This window comes from Lithobates pipiens, unplaced genomic scaffold, assembly GCF_037356315.1.
Source record: "Lithobates pipiens isolate NorthernLeopardFrog02 unplaced genomic scaffold, aLitPip1_a1.2 Scaffold_27, whole genome shotgun sequence".
Classification (NCBI taxonomy): domain Eukaryota; kingdom Metazoa; phylum Chordata; class Amphibia; order Anura; family Ranidae; genus Lithobates; species Lithobates pipiens.
The window spans coordinates 34,473,356-34,496,393 of record NW_027507788.1 but is presented as its reverse complement, the minus strand read 5'-3'; the positions used below and the strand labels follow the sequence as shown (position 1 = coordinate 34,496,393).

At 40.8% G+C, this 23,038-nt stretch overlaps 1 protein-coding gene across 1 annotated transcript; it reads left to right on the top strand.

The window, feature by feature from the left end:
- Positions 1-4,048: 4,048 nt before the first annotated feature.
- Positions 4,049-16,558, top strand: LOC143933759 (chemerin-like receptor 1). The gene is made up of 2 exons (XM_077456759.1): positions 4,049-4,122; positions 14,895-16,558. The coding sequence occupies exons 1-2, from the start codon at positions 4,049-4,051 to the stop codon at positions 16,009-16,011; spliced, it is 1,191 nt and encodes a 396-aa protein (XP_077312885.1). The 3' UTR covers positions 16,012-16,558.
- The last annotated feature ends 6,480 nt before the right edge of the window (positions 16,559-23,038 follow it).

Genomic DNA, 23,038 nt, shown 5'->3' with positions numbered 1-23,038 from the left:
GCCAGAATGGATTTCCAGTATCCCTTAAAAATACTGACGATAAACATTGGTGACCATACATTATACACCAACATAAACATATTAGTACACTGGTAGAAAGAACATATTGGACACATAAAATACCCCATGGATCACCTGGCATACCTTTGACCTATGCTTTGTACTGGGGTTAAATAACCACTTTCAATCCTTACCTGATAAATAATAATGATCCAGCAGTATAATTACAGACACCGTTTTCTGATTTGGGTTTTAAACTGACTGTGGTTGGGAATTATACGGCTAAAACATTACAATAAATAAAACATTTTAATAGGTTGAATAATTAATTAAAAAGCTCCCACTTAGGTGATTGATAAACAAAGCCCTAAATAAGCCTCCCGTCCCATTTACACATATATAAAAAGTCCTTTTTTCTAAAGGAATCCTAAAACCTTCATACTTTTATAATTTCCCTTGATAAAAACTAGGAAGCATGATGTTATCTGCCTAAATAACACAAAAAATGTCCCCGCTTGAGAAAGTAATACAAGTAATATTAGGGTCCCCCCTTTGGAAATAATTACACATATACATCCAAGCTAATATCGTTATAATTTGTTTGCATTTCATGTTTGCTTTATTTATTTTATTTTTCCCCAACCTTTCTTGGAGAATTGGTATGTTTGTTGATTCAAAGGAATTGTTTTGATTCGAATTTTAATAGTGGTTTTTAAAAATATATAGATAACAGCTGAGCCTTATGTTAGATACTGGATGTCATAAGTGGATGTCAGTAGTGTGGATTGTTGTTTATAGTTCATATAGGAAAGTAGGCTGCAGTGCTCCAAGGTTGATACAAATACCACCATAAATGTGAGATTCAACATAGATACGATCGGGTTACCCTCCGGTGGGTTATGCACCGAGAGGGGGGAGGAAATGTGACTGTTATCGCCAGAGCAGGAGTGTTGGGACCGTATAGTAAGGGAATCCCATACCTAAAATGGCGCTGTCAGTTTTGTGCAAGCGCAGTGGAGCCCTGCACCCTATTTAGATCGTAAGGTGCACCAATATGGCCGCTCCAGAAGACGTCATTCTGACGAAACGCATAGGGCATGGCCACGTTGTGTGCACCCACTCCATAGACAGAGACGGCCGGCGGAGATTATATGCATTTGTTTTTAATGCCAAATGTGAGTAGTTTTTTAACTTAATAAACAAAGGTTTTGTTTAAAAACGTACTACACTATGGATGTGTTTTCCCTTATGTATATCCATTAACGGAGTCCATACGAACGGAACAGTGAAACTCTCCTCAGTGCACCAGCAGCAGCCAGACAGCGACACAGTGGCTTACACTGTGAAGGTCCATCCAGCCCCATAGGGGCATAAGTTCTGGTGAGAGCATTCATATACTATAACACTGAGTGGTGCAACGGGGATGAATGTTTTCCTTTCCACTGAAGATTTGCACTGTTTGTACCAGTAATTCGTGTTGGCATCATTACCATCTATAACACCAATATTTGGATACGTGTAGCGAATTTACATGCGTTTCCATGTGACTATTTCTTGAATTGAAGTTTGACTTAATTCTTTTGCACTTTCTTTGCACCAATTTGCACTGATCACTTTTTATCCTGGATTAGGATATCACTGAAGGACATATTTAGTGACTTTATGTTGTTTTAAAAGAATTTTTCCTCTTTTATATAAGGATTCAATATTTACTATGATCCATATGAACACTTCTTATATGAATTCTTTGGAGTTTGATTCATTGTTATATGGCACTTATATGATGTTTTAAAATACCGATTATATATTATTTTTATTTTTGAAACCAAATAGAGTTAGGACGCATTTGCACTTTAATCCTTACAGGATCCAATTAGCACTTTTTATATCACTAAATTTGGTGATAGCTCACTACGAGCACATTTATATATTTATACATATGGTGGGTTTAGCGCCATAACCTATTCATTTGATTTCTTAAACTTCACCTCCCCTCCTAAATTAGGAGGCGGAGGTTTCAGGTAAAGGCAGCTCTAACCCCGTAGATATTTTCACCACATTTTGTTTTGCTTTGTGGTTTGTTTTTCGCACACATAGGGTGAGTAGTCCATAGCGCGACTTTATCTATTTATCTATATAACTGGTAAATAATAATCTTTTATTGTATAGAGATACTTACATGTACACAACAATAGGGCAGAGCTGGTTTAGCATTAGTAGCAGCACTTCACACTGAGATATTGGGACACAGCACAGGACTAAAACCTCAAGGGACAAGGGTATTTAAACCAGGATAGTTTGCCAGTATGAAGCAGCTGCTTTGGGCCCCACAACAATGACAGGGTCAAGGGCCCTGTGGGTGGGTGGAGGGGAGCCGTGCTGTGCATTACACAAACGATCTCCCAGCTTCTGCTGTGCTTGTGTCACAGACACTGAGCTCCGACATCGAGCTCTTTACTGCCACCTCTGGCTACTATGTGTATGTTCACTGTTTGTGTGATCTGTACTGTGCTTCTCAGCAACATGTCAGCTTTATAAAAACGACCTGGGACTAGGTAGGAAGACCTTATGTACAGAGAGGGGCCAGAGCCTTGTGTGTGCACAGATTTATGTATGCAGTGGTGTATTTTGATGTTGTGCTGCCCCAGGCAAGACTAAAATCAGGTGCCCCTCCATCTAAAATTGTCCCACCCCTTCCTTCTCAAAAGACTATTCGGGGCCCCTGGTGGCTGTGTGGGGCCCCTGGTGGCTGTGCGGGGTCCCTGTAAAGGGTCCTTGGTGGTTGTATTGGGTCCCTGGTGGTTGTGTGGGGTCCCTGGTGGCTGTTCGAGGTCCCTGGTGGCTGTGCGGGGTCCCGGGTGGTTTGTAGGGTCCCTGGTGGTTGTGTGGGGTCCCTGGTGGCTGTGTGGGGTCCCTGGTGGCTGTGCGGGGCCCTGGGTGGTTTTGCAGGGTCCTGGGTCCCTGGTGGGTGTGTGAGGTCCCTGGTGGCTGTGCGGGGTCCTGGGTGGTTGTGTAGGGTCCCTGGTGGTTGTGCGGGGTCTCTGGTGGCTGTGCAAGGTCCCTGGTTAGCTGTGCAGGGTCCTGGGTGGTTGTGCAGGGTCCCGGGTCCCTGGTGGGTGTGCGAGGTCCCTGGTGGCTGTGCAGGGTCCTGGGTGGTTGTGTAGGGTCCTTGGTGGTTGTGTGGGGTCCCTGTGGGCTTTGTGGGGTCCCTGGTGGCTGTGCGAGGTCCCTGGTGGCTGTGCGGGGTCCTGGGTGGTTGTGCAGGGTCCTGGGTCCTTGGTGGGTGTGTGAGGTCCCTGGTGGCTGTGCGGGGTCCTGGTTGGTTGTGTAGGGTCCCTGGTGGTTGTGTGGGGTCCCTGGTGGCTGTGTGAGGTCCCTGGTGGCTGTGCGGGGTCCTGGGTGGTTGTGCAGGGTCGCGGGTCCCTGGTGGGTGTGCAAGGTCCCTGGTGGCTGTGCAGGGTCCTGGGTGGTTGTGTAGAGTCCCTGGTGGTTGTGTGGGGTCCCTGGTGGCTGTGCGAGGTCCCTGGTGGTTTTGCAGGGTCCCGGGTCCCTGGTGGGTGTGCGAGGTCCCTTGTTCGTCCTAGGCCAAAACACAGCACTGTGTGTTTGTGAGAGGCTGATATATAATATATACAGGTGTGTGTGTGTGTGTGTGTGTGTGGGGGGGTAACATATATACATGTGTGTGGGGGCTGAAATATATACAGGTGTGTGTGTGTGGTGGGGTGATATATATATATATATATATATATATGTATTTAATTTACAGGTGTGAGGGGGGCTGACATATATACAAGATTGAGGGGGGCTGAGTGTGTACAGGTGAGGTGGCCAGTGTGCGGATTCGGTAGCATGGCTCGTGGTCAGGCTGGGGGGGCCCAGGCCTAAAGCTGTGTAAGGGGCCCAAAAATTTCTGATGGCTGCCCTGACTATGTGACATAGATGAGGCTTCACTACCGATCATTCTAAATCAGTGAAGAAAATATCTAAAAGAGGATGTTACAGGAACTTACCCAACAAGTGATATCAAACCCTTCTGCATATATAAATGTGGCTCAACGGCAGAAGCAAAAACATTCATAGAGGGATTCAGAGAGGAACATCAGGACTAGAAAAGTTCAAGTAAGTAACCGATACACATATATACAGGATATTTATAGTTTTGTGTAAAAAAAGTTTGCATGGAGGTTCTCAACAAAATAGTTATTGGTGGCACATGGCTCGGTGGGGCTGATTTACTAAAACTGCAAAGTGCAAAATCTGGTGTAGCTGTTCATGGTAGCCAATCAGCTTCTAACTTCAGCTTGTTCAATTAAGCTTTGACAAAAAAAACCTGGAGGCTGATTGGTTACCATGCACAACTGCACCCGATTTTTCACCGGTTTTAGTAAAGCAACCCCAGTTTGTTAATCAGGCAAAGCAGTGAAAAGGTGATTTGTGAGAATAGCCACCTCTATTGCAGCCCATGTGACTCGAGTTGTAGTGGGCAGGTTTAGCTTTTTAAAGTATATCTGAAGTCAAAATGTTTTTAAGTTTTGTAAAGTGTGGGAATATGTTGAAATTCCTGTTGAATATTTATTGCTATCTGTGTCACTGATGGGGAGATTCACCTTCACGGCTTCTTCTGGTGACCATAGTCATTTGGACAGACCATGTCGGGAAATCCACATTTTTACAGTTACTTAAAGAGGAAGTGAACTTTCCCACTCTGATGCTTCTTTTCATTTAGTCCATTATAATAGGTAAGTATCAGACTATAGCCACTGTAATCCAGCCCAAATCGCATATTACTTACTGTTTAAAGAAACTTTAAAAAACTTGTTTCCAAGGGTAAGGCAGCGCCATCTTAAGTATTGTTTTCTGAGTCCACAGTGGAGTGTATTTCCGCCCTTACATTGAGCACTATCTGTACTGTTAACCAAGCCTCCTTCTCAATCCAATGTTTCTATGGCAACCCTGCTTCCCTGTTCATAGTTGACTTTTTTTATTTCATAGTATTTACTTGTGCCAATGTCTAATGTTTGCCTTTGTCAGTCTTATCAGCTTCAGCTGATAAGACTGCAGTAATGGCCAGCTTTACACCGCATGGCATGTCACATGGTCACATGGTGTATAGAAGGAAGCTCTGAATGACTCTGCAGCCTGCTGGGAGTTCAGTGCTGTGTACCTTAGGAAGTCCTGATAACAGATAGATAAGCACATAGAGAGTGTGCTGTCATTCTAAAGAAAAAAAAGGATTACAACAATACTAAGCAAGCAAGGAGATATCTACAAGCAGTGTTCATTAGGGTTTTTTATGCTGATTTACATGGGACAAAGTTGTGGGGGAGGGTTTACAACCACTTTAACCTCCCTGGCGGTATGGTTCAGTCCGGTTTTAGGTGCTGAAAGCGGTACAATTATTTTGCATGGAAATCTGGCGTTTTATTTTGTAGTCCTGTAATTCTTAGGAATAACTCTCTTAAATCTGTTCAAACCAGAGTCTAGCAGACATCCCGGGTATGATAAAGTTTATAATATAATAAAGAATAATAAAAATTATTCAATAATGTAATCAAATCCTAAAACACTGAAAAAGGGACACTTTTTGGTTGCTATGGACAATCTCCAAATTCCAGGCAGAAAAAACTGTATTTATTATATAAAAGTGCATGCAGGGCACTGCACAGACCACTAGGGACAAAGGGGGTGTGTAATTTTTTAATACAGCACTGTAATCTGTAAGATTACAGTACTGTGTGTGTTTTGTGTCTTTTTACTTTTTTGAATTTGGCGCCGATCTCCGCTCCCGTGCGCCGTAACGTCGCAGGGAACGGAGCTCGGCGGCATTCGGCACTGTGAATCGAGCGGAGGAAAGCTCGATCACACAGCGTGGAGGACATCGCTGGATCCAGGGGACAAGGTAAGTAAGTCTCACAGTGTCCTCCCTGCATCCAGCGAAGCCATCCCGAGTCCGGCTCCGGGTTACCGCTCCTACTAGTAAATTCCCAACCCGAGCCAGACTTGGGATTACCGCTAGGGGGGTTAAAGAGGACCAGAGAAGACATTGGGGTCGATTTACTAAAACTAGAGAGTGCAAAATCTGGTGATAGAAACCAATCAGCTTTCATTTTTTTTTTTTTTTTTTTGTTAAAGCTTAATTGAACAAGCTTAGAGTTAGAAGCTGATTGGATTCTATGTACAGCTGCACCAGATTTTGTACTCTCCAATTTTAGTAAATCAACCCCATTGTCCAATGAGGATACCCTTTTCCAGTGACAGCTCCAACAGATGATCTTGTCTTACTTTGTACAGATTTCCTGTCTCTGTTCTATACTGACCTAAAACTAGTTTTGGCTTTAGATATGCTTTCAGTAAAGTGACTGACCCCTGTTGAAATCTTGGCTGTCAGTGGTGCCTCCGCTCTGATTACCCGAGCTTAAAGTGATTCTAAAGACTGGACTTTAAAAAACAAAACAAAAAAACAAACATGTTATACTTACCTGCTCTGTTTAATAGTTTTGCACAGAGCAGCCCTGATCCTCTTCTTTTTGGGTCCCCTGTCAATGGTCCTGGCTCCTCCCCCCACTGAGTGCCCCTAATAGCAAGCTTGTAAATAAATATTGTCTATTTGCACACAGGGTGTGGCTCGGCCCCGCCCCTGCTCTCTCCTCATTGGATCACTGGCTTTGATAGATAGCAGGAGCCAATGTCGCCCGCTGGTGTATGAGCTAATAAGGGTAGGGAGAGCCGCAGCTCTCATGCACATCTCTGGATTGAGATGGGGCTCAGATAAGTGTAAGGTGGGGCTGGGGGGGGGGGGGGGGTGGTATATGCACCTAGAAGGTTTTTTACCCTAATGCATAGAATGCAAAACCTTCTTCCTTTAGAACCACTTTAACCACTTAAGAACCGCCTCACACCGATATACATCGACAGAATGGCACGGCTGGGCACAATCACGTACCGGTACGTGATTCTTTAAGTGCCCACCCGGTCCTGTGCTCCGTGACCGTGGGACCAGCGGACCCGGTCGCCGCTGGTGTCCCGCGATCGGGTCACAGAGCTGAAGGACAGGTCTGTGTAAACAAACCTCTCCCCGTGCTTCCCTGAGTGGCTGTCATGATCGTCTCTTCCCTTTTATAGGGAAGGACAATCAGTAACGTCACATGCCAGGCCACGCCCCCTACCAAAAAAAACACATAACGTCATACATAACACTACACTGCCCCCTAGTGGTTAACCCCTTCACTGCCAGTGTCATTTACACAGGAATCAATGCATTTAAATAGCATTGATTGCTGTATAAATGACATTGGTCCCAAAAATGTGTCAAAAATTGCCGATGTGTCCGCCATAATTTCACAGTCACAATAAAAATCGCTGATCGCCGCCATTACTAGTAAAAAACGATGCCCTATTCTGTAAACGCTATAACTTTTGCGCAAACCAATCAATAATCGCTAATTGCGATTTTTTTACCAAAAATATGTAGAAGAATACGTATCGGCCTAAACTGAGGAAAAAATGTTTTTGTTTATATATTTTTTGGGGATATTTATTATAGCAAAAAGTAAAAAATATTTACCAAAAATATGTAGAAGAATACATATCGGCCTAAACTGAGGAAAAAAAACATTTTTTATATATTTTTTGGGGATATTTATTATAGCAAAAAGTAAAAAATATTTACCAAAAATATGTAGAAGAATACACATCGGCCTAAACTGAGGAAAAAAATAATTTTTTTATATATTTTTTGGGGATATTTATTATAGCAAAAAGTAAAAAATATTGCATTTTTTTCAAAATTGTCGCTCTATTTTTGTTTATAGCGCAAAAAATAAAAACCGCAGAGGTGATCGAATACCACCAAAAGAAAGCTTTTGTGTGGAAAAAAATGATGCAAATTTTGTTTGGGAGCCATGTTGCACGACCGCGCAATTGTCAGTTAAATTGACACAGTGCCGAATTGCAAAAAGGGGCCTGTTCCTTTGGCTGCAAATTGGTCCGGGGCTTAAGTGGTTAAGGAGGACCAACTACTTTTCGGAAGATTAATCCACCCATTTGGACCTGCATACGTTCATCTGACACGCAGGATGATGGGAACTTTTGTTTTCAGATTTGTTTTGCCTGTGCGGGGCTCACCGCTATTTGGGGTATGTGAGTTACTCCAGTACCCAAAAACAGCACCCCAATACCTATCACTGGGCCAGTCCCAGCTTTAAAAAGTAATTTTTACTGATATCTGGTATAATTGAGACATTTATTGATGGCCATTATTATAAAAGAGATTTTTTTTTTAACGTTTGTTGCCCAATGTAAGGGGTAGATTTAATTTATCACCAACGTAAAGGGAGATCTTTTTGACTGATCATCAGTATAATATTAATCCTGGCTTTATCCATTAAACCAACGCCTAATTCCAAGAGAAATAAAATGTATAAACTGTCCACTTTGTCATAATATGGTGTAACAATTAACATACAAACACAGATTAGGAAACATTTCTTGCTCTTGGTATTTCAATAATTTCAATATACACTAAGACAACATTGTGTAGTAGGATTTTGGAAACTGACACATTGCTCCACAAACCACAAGAAAAAACAAAAAAACAAAAATAAAAAACTTTTCATCATCCTCTTTACTAGTCTCCTAAAACCTCTTGTTTGCGAATATACTCTATTAGGTGGAATCTTGACAACATCAATACTTAACAACACTTACTGTATATTGGCCCACACGCAGATACCTACACTTGAGTTCCACATCCCCTACCTCTCCACGAAGGGGTGGAGGATGGCAGAAATCCATTGAGTAGTGTATCTATTAGCCAACCCTTACCCTTTAAAGACATAAAATCTAAATTTCATATTCTGTCTAGGGATATCTTCAACTACATAGGGACTGCAGCATTCCTAAAACAACACTCTAATGCCGTATACACACGACGACCGAATTTTCCGGCAGAAAAGGTCAGATGGAATCATTTCATCGGATATTCCGATCATGTGTGGGCTTCATCTGACTTTGATTCATCTGACAAAAATTCTGACGGACCTAGAAATCGAACATGTTTTAAATCTTTCCGATGGAATCAATTCTTATTGGGAAAACTGTTCGTCTGTATGCTATTCCGACGGACCAAAAACGACGCAAGGGCAGCTATTGGCTACTGGCTATTCAACTTCCTTTTCTAGTTCCGTTGTACATCATCGCATTCTAAACGAACAGACTTTGGTGTGATCATGTCCATGCAAGTGTGTTTCAACGGAACTCTGTCGGAACTCCATCAGAAAGACCGTCAGAGTTTATTGTGATGGAAAGTCCGGTCGTCTGTACGCGGCATAAGCCTACCTCATCCATCCCTTCTGCAGTGTGGCAGTTTTTAGTTAATAAGCCCTTGTACACACAGTCGGAGATTCCGACTGTGTGTGGTCTACATCGGACTGTTTCCGTCGGAGTAAAATTGGTAAAATTTTCCGTCAAAATGCTCCGATCGGACATACTCCAATCATGTGTAGAGAATTCCGATTGGACAAAGTGCCACGCATGCTCAGATCAAATTCCTCCACCAAAGCTATTGGCTACTAGCGTGAACGTAGTCCCGTCGTAACGAAATAACGTCATTACGTTGGATTTTCCGACAACTTTGTCCGACCGTGTGTATGCAACAGTTTCGGACAAAATCCGTCGGATGGTTGTCGGAATCTCCAACTGTGTGTACAAGGGCTAAGAAGCACAAAAGCAAGGGAATTTCCCTGTTCTACTCTAGCTTGCAGAATAAAATGACCTTTTGAAAAACACCCCCAATGCGCCTTTGGGAACTACAATCATTCTCAGAGGAACAATGGCTTAAAGCCATCGCCTACGCTCAACAAACAACCCACCATATCTACCACTGGGAAACATCACAGAAAATTCTCTCCAGATGGTATATGACCCCCAGCCACATGACAAAGTTCTCCCCAAATATTTCCCCCTTCTGTCGGGAGGATTGTGGCCAAACTGGCACCCTTATTCATATCCTATGGTCATGCAAAAGCTTAACAAGCTATTGGCACAAGGTTTTTTCAATTAATTTCTCAAGTTACAGGTTTTCTTCTCAAACTGACCCAGCATTATCTTTATTATATCTGGGTATAGAAGGCATCACCAAGGAATTCCACACCATCACTGTGCTCATTTTATTAGCTGCCAAAACACTGATAACCAGACTCTAACTCTGACAACCCATGCTTCTAACATCTCTGAACTCACTATGTACCTCAACTTAACCTTTGAATATGAAAAAGCTCTGGCGCTTGGCACTAACACTTTCACTAAATTACAAAAAACCTGGGAACATTGGCTTCCAATGCTTCCCAAATAACACATCAGGATATACCTCATATCTCATAGTGCTGTTTCCTTTATGATATTCATTTTATGCCTTTTTTCATATGTTGATTCCCTGTTACATGAATGTAATGAATATTTCAACTCTAGATTTGATCTGTGTCCTATATCACATGTTTTGGTTATGTTTCATTTTTCAAGCTCAATAAAAATGTATTGTTGGAAAAAAATAAAAATACTTAGAAACACTTTTACGAAAGCCAAGTAATACTTAGCCCTTGTACACACGATCGGAGATTCCGACAACCAAATCCGTCAAATTTTGTCCGTCGGATTTTGTCCGATGGATTTTGTCTGAAACTGTTGCATGCAAACGGTCGGATGAAGTTGTTGAGAAAATCCGATCGTTCAGAATGTGATGACGTTATTTCGTTACGACGGGACTATGTTCAGGCTAGTAGCCAATAGCTTTGATGTAGGAATTTGATCTGAGCATGCGTGGCACTTTGTCCGATCGGAATTCTCTACACATGATCGGAGTATGTCCGATCGGAGCATTTTGTCAGAAAATATTTCCGGCATGTTGGAAAATTTGGTCCGATGGATATTCCGATGGAAACAGTCCAAAGCAGACCACACACAGTCACAATATCCGACAAAACGTTCCGATCGGACACATTCCGTCGGAATCTCCGACCGTGTGTACAAGGGCTTAAAGTGGAACTTTAGTCAGAAAATTAAGTCCTGTTGGATCACTTCTGGCTGACCCAGTTTGCAGGTATAATATTAAAATAAGTGCCCTTTATTGTTTAACCACTTCACTCCCAGCCCAATTCTGACAATTCTCACATATACAGTATCTCAAAAAAGTGAGTACACCCCTCACATTTTTTATTATATCTTTTCATGTGACAACACTGAAGAAATGACACTTTGCTACAATGTAAAGTAGTGAGTGTACAGCTTGTATAACAGTGTAAATTTGCTGTCCCCTCAAAATAATTCAACACACAGCCATTAATGTCTAAACCACTGGCAACAAAAGTGAGTACCCCCCTAAGTAAAAATGTGCGAATTGGGCCCAATTAGCCATTTTCCCTTCCCAGTGTCATGTGACTCATTAGTGTTACAAGATCTCAAGTGTGAATGGGGAGCAGGTGTGTTAAATTTGGCGTTATCGCTCTCACTCTTCCATACTGGTCACTGGAATTTCAACATGGCACCTCATGGCAAAGAATTCTCTGAGGATCTGAAAAAAGAATTGTCGTTCTACATAAAGATGGTCTAGGCTATAAGAAGATTGCCAAGACCCTGAAACTGAGCTGAAGCACGGTGGCCAAGACCAAACAGCGGTTTAAAAGGACAGGCTCCACTCAAACAGGCCCCACCATGGTCCACCAATGAAGTTGAGTGCACATGCTCAGCATCATATCCAGAGGTTATCTTTGGGAAATAGACGTATGAGTGCTGCCAGCATTGCTGCAGAGGTTGAAGGGGTGGGGGGTCAGCCTGTTAGTGCTCAGACCATATGCCACACACTGCATCAAATTGGTCTGCATGGCTCTCGTGCCAGAAGGAAGCCTCTTCTGAAGATGATGCACAAACAAGGCACGCAAAAGTTTTCTGAAGATAAGCAGACTAAAGGCATTGATTGCTGGAACCATGTCCCGTGGTCTGACGAGACCAAGATAAACTTATTTGGTTCAGATGGTGTCAAGCGTGTGTAGCGGCAACCAGGTGAGGAGTACAAATACAAGTGTGTCTTGCCTACAGTAAAACATGGTGGTGGGAATGTCATGGTCTGGGGCTGCATGAGTGCTGCCGACACTGGGGAGCTACAGATCATTTAGGGAACCATTAATGCCAACATGTACTGTGACATAATGAAGCAGAGCATGATCCCCTCCCTTCGGAGACTGGGCCATAGGGCAGTATTCCAACATGATAATGACCCCAAACACACCTCCAAGATGACCACTGCCTTGCTAAAGAAGCTGAGGGTAAAGGTGATGGCAGGGGCGGACTGACAAATCATGGGGCCCCCAGGCAATAGGAGATTATGGGGCCCCCAGGCAATCAGACATTATGGGGCCACACAGTATACACAAACATACACACACAGTACACAATCACACAGTATACACAGACATGTTTCTATTGGCTGAGAAGGTATTGGAGAGGTGGGGCAGCTATAATTTCTGGATTTTTAGACCAAAAGGGTGTCGGTAAGGGACATTTCAGAGACAGATGTAAAAAAAACACAGATTTTTACATACTTTCCCTGGTTTTACTGAGGCTGGCAACCCTGATGGGGCCCCCTAGTGGCACGGGGCCCTCGGGCAGTGCCCGAGTGACCCAATGGTCAGTCCACCCCTGGGTGATGGACTGGCCAAGCATGTCCCCAGACCTAAACCCTTTTGAACATCTGTGGAGCATCCTCAAATGGAAGGTGGAGGAGCGCAAGGTCTCTAACATCCACCAGCTCTGTGATGTTGTCATAGAGGCATGGAAGAAGACTCCAGGGGCAACCTGTGAAGCTCTGGTGAACTCCATGCCCAAGAGGGTTAAGGCAGTACTGGAAAATAATGGTGGTCACACAACATATTGACACTTTGGACCCAATTTAGACATATTCACTTAGGGGTGTACTCACTTTTGTTGCCAGCTGTTTAGACAATAATGGCTGTGTGTTGAGTTATTTTGAGGGGATAGCAAATTCACACTGTTATACAAGCTGTACACTCACTACTTTACATTGTAGACAAGTGTCATTTCTTCAGTGTTGTCACATGAAAAGATAGAATAAAATATTTACAAAAATATGAGGGGTGTACTCACTTTTGTGAGATACTGTCTATAAAAAAATAAATTTTTGCTAGAAAATTACTTAGAACCCCCAAACATTATATTTCTTTTTAATAGAGGCCCTAGAGAATAAAATGGTGGGTTTTGCAATTTTTTAATGTCACACGGTATTTGCACAGAGGTTTTTCAAATGAAATTTTCTTGGAAACAATACATTTTAATGAATTGTTGTGCACACAAACACAATATAATAGCCAAGTTATTGGTAAAATATAAAAGATGATATTATATCAAGTAAATAGATACCTAAAATTTCACCACACTTTACAATTGCAAATGCCCGTGGAACGACACCAAACTATGGTACATAAAAATCTCTATAGGTGACGCTTTAAAAACCTTTACAGGGGGCGGGGGCATTTTAAGGGTTTTTTTTGTTTTGTTTTTAAAGATTTACTGAAGATTTTGTATTAACAACTTTTTTTTACACTGTCCCTTTATTTTTATCCTTATTCTTTTATCAATTTTATTGCTATCACAAGGAATGGACAACATCCCTTGTGATAGCAATAAGCATGACAGGTCATATTTATGGATAAATGTGGGGTCTATTACACCCCAGATGTCTCCTCTGACTACTAAAGCATCTGATCAAACTGCATTGTGCCAAAAATCAGAACCACTAGAGGCCGATCTGTTGGAAGCCTAAAGATTTACTGCTGCTCAGGGGCAATGCTGGAAGCAATTTCCAGCACATTATTCATGTGGAATGTGTGTTCCTTGTTAAAGAACGTTATTTAAAAAATTTTGTCAAGTTGTTATGGGTAAAGTTCTGCTTTAAATAAATATACATTATAATATATATGTATGTATGTCTGTAGGAATTTATGAGATCAGGTACTGAGGTTGGATTCAATTATCTGACTGACCAACTCATCCCAAAATATTTCAGTAGGGTTAAACCGTTAGTTCGCCTTTACAGAAAAAAAGGTGACGAAAATGTCCCAGCATCAGTAGGAGTAAACAGTGCCTCTGATTTTGTGGTCATTGGGATTAAAAATAAAAAATAAAATACATACCACCTTTGGAGTGAGTAGGAGTGAGAATGTGCCCTGTCATTGATATTGAAAGTATAGTAACCAATCATTGGTGTCTTTGGGAGGAATAGTTCCCCATCGTTTGTGTCATTGGGAGCACTAGTGCCCCATTGCTGGTGTCAGTGGGAGGAATGGTGCCCCGAGGGCTGGATAAGGGCAAGCAAAGGGCTGCATTCATTTTGGAGATCGCTGGTCTATACCCATGATGACAGGTTCTTATTTTTTCCCCATCTGTGCCGCAAATGTATCTTAATTTCTTGTCCTGTAGACACCACTTCAAGTGAAAGCAGTGAGAGTGAAAATTGCCTCATAGGCAGTCATCATTGGAAAAAGTGTCTCCACTGGAAGATTCCCTCTTTATTCCTTTTTTGGTGCCAACTCAAAATGTAGGATTCCCTGGCACATTCAGCCACGGGAACATGGTCACCAGAGAAGGGAAAAATCTCCAGTGGGGCACAGACAGCAGTGAAAACCTTATATATTCTAAGCCTCCCCTACTCTATCTAACACTTCAAAAGGGTTTGGATTTACATACATTTTAGGATAAGTTTTTCAAAAGTTTGCAGTCATTGGCCTATTTTTCAAGTGGACCATAGAATATATTTTTGATTTTATTCTTGTACATGATCAATAATAAGACTGAATTTTCAGCTTCTATATTTCTTTTTACAGCATTTTTTGGCCTCAAATCTATCCTGGAAAAATGAAGAATTTTACAATGATCTATCCAGTCTCTAATGCTTCTTTTAAAGAAGAGACCACAATCCCCTGGACTTACTATAAATCTACCCCTTATGTCTATTCAGAAGAGAAAGAAAGACTGAAACGTATAGAATTCCATCTTCGTATGTTCTCCCTGGTGATCTATTCTTTGGCTTTCCTACTAGGGACCACAGGGAATGGTCTGGTCATCTATTTTACTGTCTTTGTAATGAAACGGACTGTCAATGTTGTGTGGTTCCTTAATTTAGCCATAGCTGATTTTATCTTCACATTTTTCCTGCCGTTGAGCATTACCTATGCCTCTCTTGACTTTCACTGGCCTTTTGGAAAATTCATGTGCAAGCTGAATAGCGCTATTCTATTCATCAATCTGTACACCAGCATCTTCCTCCTCACCGTGATCAGCATTGATCGATTCATCTCCGTTGTGTTTCCTGTTTGGTGTCAGAATCACCGAACTCCGAAGTTGGCCTCTATTGTAGCCGTGGCAGTATGGATTCTAGCATTCATTTTCAGTTTACCTTATTTTATATTCCGAGATATAAACAATGCTGAAAAAGATCGAGTAGCTTGCTATAACAACTTTCATGAAAATGTGGCAGTTGCCTATGAAAGGCAGAAGGCTACAGTAATCGTTCGATTTATCGTCGGCTTTTTTATTCCTTTCACCATAATCATCTCATGCTATTCAGTAATTCTTTTGCGCATCCAAAGAAATCACTTGACCACATCGAGCAAGCCTTTCAAAGTTGTCCTAGCTGTTATCTTGTCATTCTTTGTCTGCTGTTTTCCCTACCAGGTCTTCTCCTTTTTGGAGTTGTCTAAAAATGATGGTGGAAATGAGCACCTTTACTACATAACTTATGTTGGAACACCTATTACCTGCAATTTGTTTTTTATAAACAGTTGTATCAACCCCATTCTTTACATCTTTATGGGTCGAGATTTCAAACAGAAATTCCAGAGCTCCCTCCGGTCAATATTTGAGAAAGCTTTCTCTGAGGAATTTGCCCCTATAGACTCCAAGAGCAATACCAAATCACCGTTAAATTCCCAGCTGGTGTGAGACGGGGCTACATTTATGGAACAATACATATTATTGGTGACCTTATCTGCTTTGAGGTGTTCGTGCTATATTATTGTTCCCAAGGCTTTTTTATCTCCAGCAGAGAATTTTATGATGTTTGTTAAATACTGAAACTGACAATTGCTGAAGAAGATCATATCCTATCTCGGAATTCCAGAACTACCATACAACCATAATTAAAAACAGCTAACAAGCAACTGAGATTACAAGGACCAATACATACTTTTATGCATGCCAATTTCTAAGAGAAGATGTTAGGAGCTGAATCCAGACAAACAGATAACATACTTATAAGGGAGCAGACTTAGAGGTCTTGTCCCTATCCAACCTTTTGACTGGACAGTGAACAGAGCAGCAGTAAACTGATGAGTCACCTATCACCATGTTCCATGTTAGTACATGAGCACAATGGATCAGCTCCTTGTATTGTATCTCCAAATTCCAGTCTGAGCTCTGCTTTATAATGGATTGCAATATGCTGATGCCAAATCGGGTTTCAGGTGTTTGAGTTAAAAAGAATAAAAAATAAAAGTAATGATTATTAAATACAGAACTGCATTAATTTGTGTCTTTTATGTCTAGCTGTATTTCAGCTTTAAAATAAATAAAGTTATCACAGATATATATTTAATAAACTAAGATTCCTTCTTTTCAGTTTGTATTACTGTAATGCGATGCTGCAAACTGCATTCCATATCCACCTAACCTGTAAATAGACAAATACAGAGGATGCCATTGGTGACCTCATTCCAAAAAGGCTAGTAATCTGTTCTTTGCATGTCACTGCCCTCTCCTTCTCTGGGAGTGTCTAATTACTCTCTGTGCTGATCCAGCTCCTCTATCCCTCCCCTCTTCTCCCTGCATAACCTTTTATTCTACAGTCAGGAGAGGAGTGAATGAGAATACTATAGACTGTCACTTAAGTCTTCTGGGGTGGCTGACATCACATTCAAGATGGCGGCATCCAGCAGGAGTATCATGGCTTTTGGACTTCTACACAAGAGAGGATTTTACAGGTAAATAAAATGCATAAAATATGTTAAATGCATGTATATTCTTATAGGAAGGTTTTGTTGAAATGTGGGGTTTGGCAACAGGGACTCTTTAAAGGTCAATGAAACTCCCTACAGCTGAGGACCAACTTTTGTGAGTTGGCTGTCCATTTCTACCCAATTAGCCAATATACTGTATGTGCCACTTTGTGTTGGTCTATCACATAAAATCCTCCAATAACACATTTACATTTTTGGTTGTAACATGACAAAATGTGGAAAATGTCAAGGGGTATGAGTACTTTTTCAAGGCACTGTAACTCTCCAGGCTCAGGGGACCCCTACTAATAATTACAATATCAAAAGTTCACAGTACATTAGTGTAATGGTAACATAGAAGGAAGTGTCTTACATCTGTTTTCATTGGGAAGTGTTAGAAAAGTTTTAAATGTTTATTGTGTGACTATTAGAAAAACAATAACCCTGAGACTGATTTTTAAAATGACTTCTGAGCACGTTGTTGTGTTAACTTTCTGTATCGTTTTGTTTTAAATAACTCCATAGTAAGTTGTAGGATGATTAGGCTTTACTATATATGGTAGCATGAGACTGTACAGGAAACATTAATTAGCCAAAATAAAGTACCAACTTGTACCAGGCACGCTATCTATGTTTCCTCAGCCAATAGAAGCGTAGAGGCTGTATTATTGTAGGTATTAGGAGGGGGTATTTACTTTCCTTTGTGTGAGTCTTACTGCATTTTTTGCCTTGTGAGCATCGCCCTTTTATGTGAAACATCAGAAATAAATTGTCTGCTTCTCAATACACCTGGAGTTTGACTGATCACAAGAGAAGAATATTCCTTACATTTTTGGTCCTTCGGTGCCACAAACAACTAGTTGGTTTTCGGATCAGATGGTCCCGACAAAACTTCGGTGAGTATTGGACTTCGAAGCTCACTGAGAATTAAAAGTTCCCCCACTTAGTGGTGAAATAGGGGCAGGGCCTAAGATCCAGATCCACTGTCTGTTTTCGAACTTGCGTGATCCAGTCCTCTGGTGTTTGAGAGGTAAGATCATTTAAATTATTCTTAATTCTTTCTAAGAGTCTTTTCTTCTCTTTCTGTTTGATTCTGGTTTAATGTGTTGTAATTACCGACATTGGTATTGATCGTATAATATCTAGATGATCCAGTGCTCGTAGACAGAGACACTTGGGGACGTTGTCTAAGGTAAAAAATTACATCACCCGCTGTCCATGACAGATAACAAAAAGATTTGAGGTATACCGAACGTCAGAGGTTGATTGCCTGACGCCGTCGGAGGTTGAATGCCAGACGATTTAAGTGCTGTTTAGTTAAGTGATCTAGAAAGATCGCAAGGCTAACTTTCTTCTGTGTGTTTACTTTATCTTTGCCCATGTTTAACCTTTTTTGATTCTCTCTATAGTGTAGGGAGTGCTGATATTTTTACTCTTGTATTGCTATTGTTACCGTGGATCGAGGGTCACTATCCCAGTGTTTAATAGGTTAATGAGAGACCCGACTAACACTGACAATGGGGAACTGTCTCTGTAAAAGAATGTCTGTGCCTGAAGTTTTCCCTCACCCCCCTCCCCTCGTGTAAATTCCTGTGTGAAAGATTGTGTCTAAAAAAGTTAACTCTTGACCAGCTATGACAATACAGAAGGGTTGAAAAAAGGTTTGGAGAAACCAAACAGCTAGGTGGGACTTTATATGAAGCGCAAGGTGGGTAGAACCAAGCACGACCATCCCCGATACTTTGAAACAAACAAAAAAGACAAAGACAATTGGGACTTTGTATGAGGCATGCACCCTGGAGATAACATAGTGATAGTGAATATGACAGGTACCCAAAATAATATATAAAAAGAACCAAAGACGCTGCATATAAACATCACATGACATCAATTGGCACTAGAAGGTTTAATTGTAAAAAAATAAATAGATAACAAACATATTATCATAGTTCATATTATAAATATTATAAAAACCCAAATTCATCAGACAGAGGTCTCTAATATTGTAAAAGATGTAATCAGCAACATGATCAATTCATACTGTAAATGCTATAAACAACAAATTCATTCAGGGCAAATCTCTATGACAATTAATTATATTCCAAATTTAATTACATATAAAACCAATTGATATATAAAGTCATGTAGTGTTATAATTGTAAACATAGGGAGGCAACTATTTGGCTCACAGTCCCATAGTAAAACAACAAATTGGTTCATATTGTAAACCTTTGTAAGTAGTCACATTCACCACGGCGTGTCTCCATAGTAAATAGTTCCAATCATAGTTTGTTGGTACAGTCCAGCTGATATATAGAATAAATAGAGGATGACAATATAATGTAGAGGGGAGAGCACCTATTGGCTCATAATGTAAAAAGGGAAGCATCTATTGGCTCGACGCGTTTCGTGGCGACTGCCACTCTTCAGGAGCAGGTATGAAGTGGGTGTCTATAAATATTAAGAAACAATACGTTGGACAAATTATAACTTGTATGCCATAGATCTATTAAGGGGGAGAGGAGGGGGAAGAAAAAAAGAAAGGGAAAGAGGGATAAAACCCACTTTTCCAAGACTACTTACAGGTGATCCTATACGTTGGGGCATAAACATGGCGGACTGGAAACCAGACGAAAGGACATCAGCCCTACGGGAGCTGAGGTGGACTACCCAGACACACAGCGATGGAGTTCCAGTAACAAACACTAGTCCCCACAGGCGTGCCCCCTTATTGTGAGAATTGGTGTGATCCATGTGATGATCATCATCTGTGAAAGGAGGGTATATAGATAATAAGGTATACTAGCAGTGAGTGGACGATTTGTGTATGTGATATGATAGCTGGTAAAGCTTGTGAGAGTGTAATTTGTGACATGAGCAATGGTGAATCATGATTAAAAATAAAAATGAGTGCATAATGCTAATGATAATGTAAATGTGACATGAAAAAAACAGCAAACAGTGTATGGGTGAGACTGTAAAAAATTACCTAGGATAAGATTGTGAGCGAGGGCAGTCCAAGATTGTGTGGAGACCATGGAGGTAATAGCCATATGGGGGCCAGGAACGGACCAGAGGGAGTATATATACTCAAGTGTAGCCGTGGGTGTTCACCAACGTCACGCTGGCATCCAATGGGAGACAGAGGCGCCAGACAGCTGAACAACATCAGGTGTTCGCCGCCCGACCACCATCATCTCATGAAGGATGCCATAGAAAATCCACAGCGTCGGCGCGGTGACGTCACCAAAATGGCGCAATCCCGCAACGGCGCCGGGTGCGTGACGTCAATGCACAACTGGAAGCCCGCCCACCCCTCCGTGTCAATAGAGAGGAGGAGGAAGGGGAGGGCACCAGGAGTGCATCGCAGCTCCCGGGACTGAGCAGGACGGCCGAGGATGGCCAGTCCAGTCCATGTAGTATCCCACTCTAGTATAGACAAGCAAAGTAGTTAAACACACACTTTATGCATAAAAGTGTGGGGCAATAAAAAAGTATATATAGTAAACCTCCTCAAAGCTTACACCCGCATAATACTTAAAATTAATAGTATCAATAATAATTGATGTTTATAAATATGAATAGACACCTACGTTTATAATATCAATGGAGAGTACCAACATTCAGATAATGTAAATAGATAGAGGTGCATGCTTCCATCCCTATTTAAATGAAAAAAGGTTTGGAGAAACCAAACAGCTAGGTGGGACTTTATATGAAGCGCAAGGTGGGTAGAATCAAGCACGACCATCCCCGATACTTTGAAACAAACAAAAAAGACAAAGACAATTGGGACTTTGTATGAGGCATGCACCCTGGAGATAACATAGTGATAGTGAATATGACAGGTACCCAAAATAATATATAAAAAGAACCAAAGACGCTGCATATAAACATCACATGACATCAATTGGCACTAGAAGGTTTAATTGTAAAAAAATAAATAGATAACAAACATATTATCATAGTTCATATTATAAATATTATAAAAACCCAAATTCATCAGACAGAGGTCTCTAATATTGTAAAAGATGTAATCAGCAACATGATCAATTCATACTGTAAATGCTATAAACAACAAATTCATTCAGGGCAAATCTCTATGACAATTAATTATATTCCAAATTTAATTACATATAAAACCAATTGATATATAAAGTCATGTAGTGTTATAATTGTAAACATAGGGAGGCAACTATTTGGCTCACAGTCCCATAGTAAAACAACAAATTGGTTCATATTGTAAACCTTTGTAAGTAGTCACATTCACCACGGCGTGTCTCCATAGTAAATAGTTCCAATCATAGTTTGTTGGTACAGTCCAGCTGATATATAGAATAAATAGAGGATGACAATATAATGTAGAGGGGAGAGCACCTATTGGCTCATAATGTAAAAAGGGAAGCATCTATTGGCTCGACGCGTTTCGTGGCGACTGCCACTCTTCAGGAGCAGGTATGAAGTGGGTGTCTATAAATATTAAGAAACAATACGTTGGACAAATTATAACTTGTATGCCATAGATCTATTAAGGGGAAGAGGAGGGGGAAGAAAAAAACCCCTATCTATTTACATTATCTGAATGTTGGTACTCTTCATTGATATTATAAACGTAGGTGTCCATTCATATTTATAAACATCAACCCCTAACTGGTTGGAAAGGGTTATAGGTCAAACCCGCCCCGGGTGCCCAGACCCAGGAAAGGCAGGGAGCCCTTGGAGGGTCCCTTTCAGGTATAGAGCTCTCACCACAGTCCGCGAGCCATCAGAATCCGCGACAATGTATTGCCTGTTTGATAAAATACAATCATTTATTGCTGCAATATACCAAGGAGTAATAATAAAATAAAAAAACAACTATTGGCAACTATTTGGCTCACAGTCCCATAGTAAAACAACAAATTGGTTCATATTGTAAACCTTTGTAAGTAGTCACATTCACCACGGCGTGTCTCCATAGTAAATATTATTTAAAGAAAAGGGGAAATTAAGAAAAGGCACTGGAGGGTAACCAACCCCCGGGACTTTTACAAGGGCACCAAATATATTCAATCAATAGATAAAATCAACGAAATTTTTATTTTAGTGTACAAAAAGCATTTTTCAAACAATTACATCCATTTACATATATAATAAAAGATGCGGGTATACAAAAGTTGGTATGTAAGCCTACAAGGCTCCATAAGTTACCACATTTATATACGATTTAAACTACATTGTTTCTTTCCTACATGTTTCGCTCTTCAGAGCTTCCTCAGGACAATTGCAGAATACAGCAATCAGTAGAATACTGAAATTATACAAACAAATCATTTGTTTAGAAATACAAATACATGGATAGTTCTGTACACACACAACCCCTAGGGGTACAAAAGGTGTTTTGCCCATATAGGCTGACACATTTAATTGAATAAATCTGGTGGTAGGGTTCATTCATGTCCAACATATTGGTTGGAGAGGAATGAAGCCCCCACCCTTAGAGTATTGAAACACAAGGGCATAGTTTGCATGTCAATAATTAAGTAACCTATTGGTTCTCCAAAGGGGAACAACCAGACCATTTGTATGGATGGTATCCCAAAATTGAATACATAAGGTATGAAATATAATTCTCCTTTGTGGAGATTGCAGATAGGGTCACAATAAAAATAAAAATAAAAATGGGTATAAATAAAAATGAAACTGAGATATGTGACAAAAACAAATAATACAATGACAAAAATGAGAAATAAGGGTAAACAAAATATTACAATGAACATAAATGAAATAAAAAAGTAAAACAAACAAAAACAAAAAAAACATCTTACCCCATATATCTGGTAAGTTAATATAGTTGTCTATAATAGTTTTCAAATGTTATATGCATCTATTAGTGCTTAAACGAGGACAGACTGTCTTTTTTATCATCAAGCAGGCAGATCGCGGCGAGAGCACCCTTAAGGATCCCCCAATTACTCCCCCCAGGGATCTGCAGA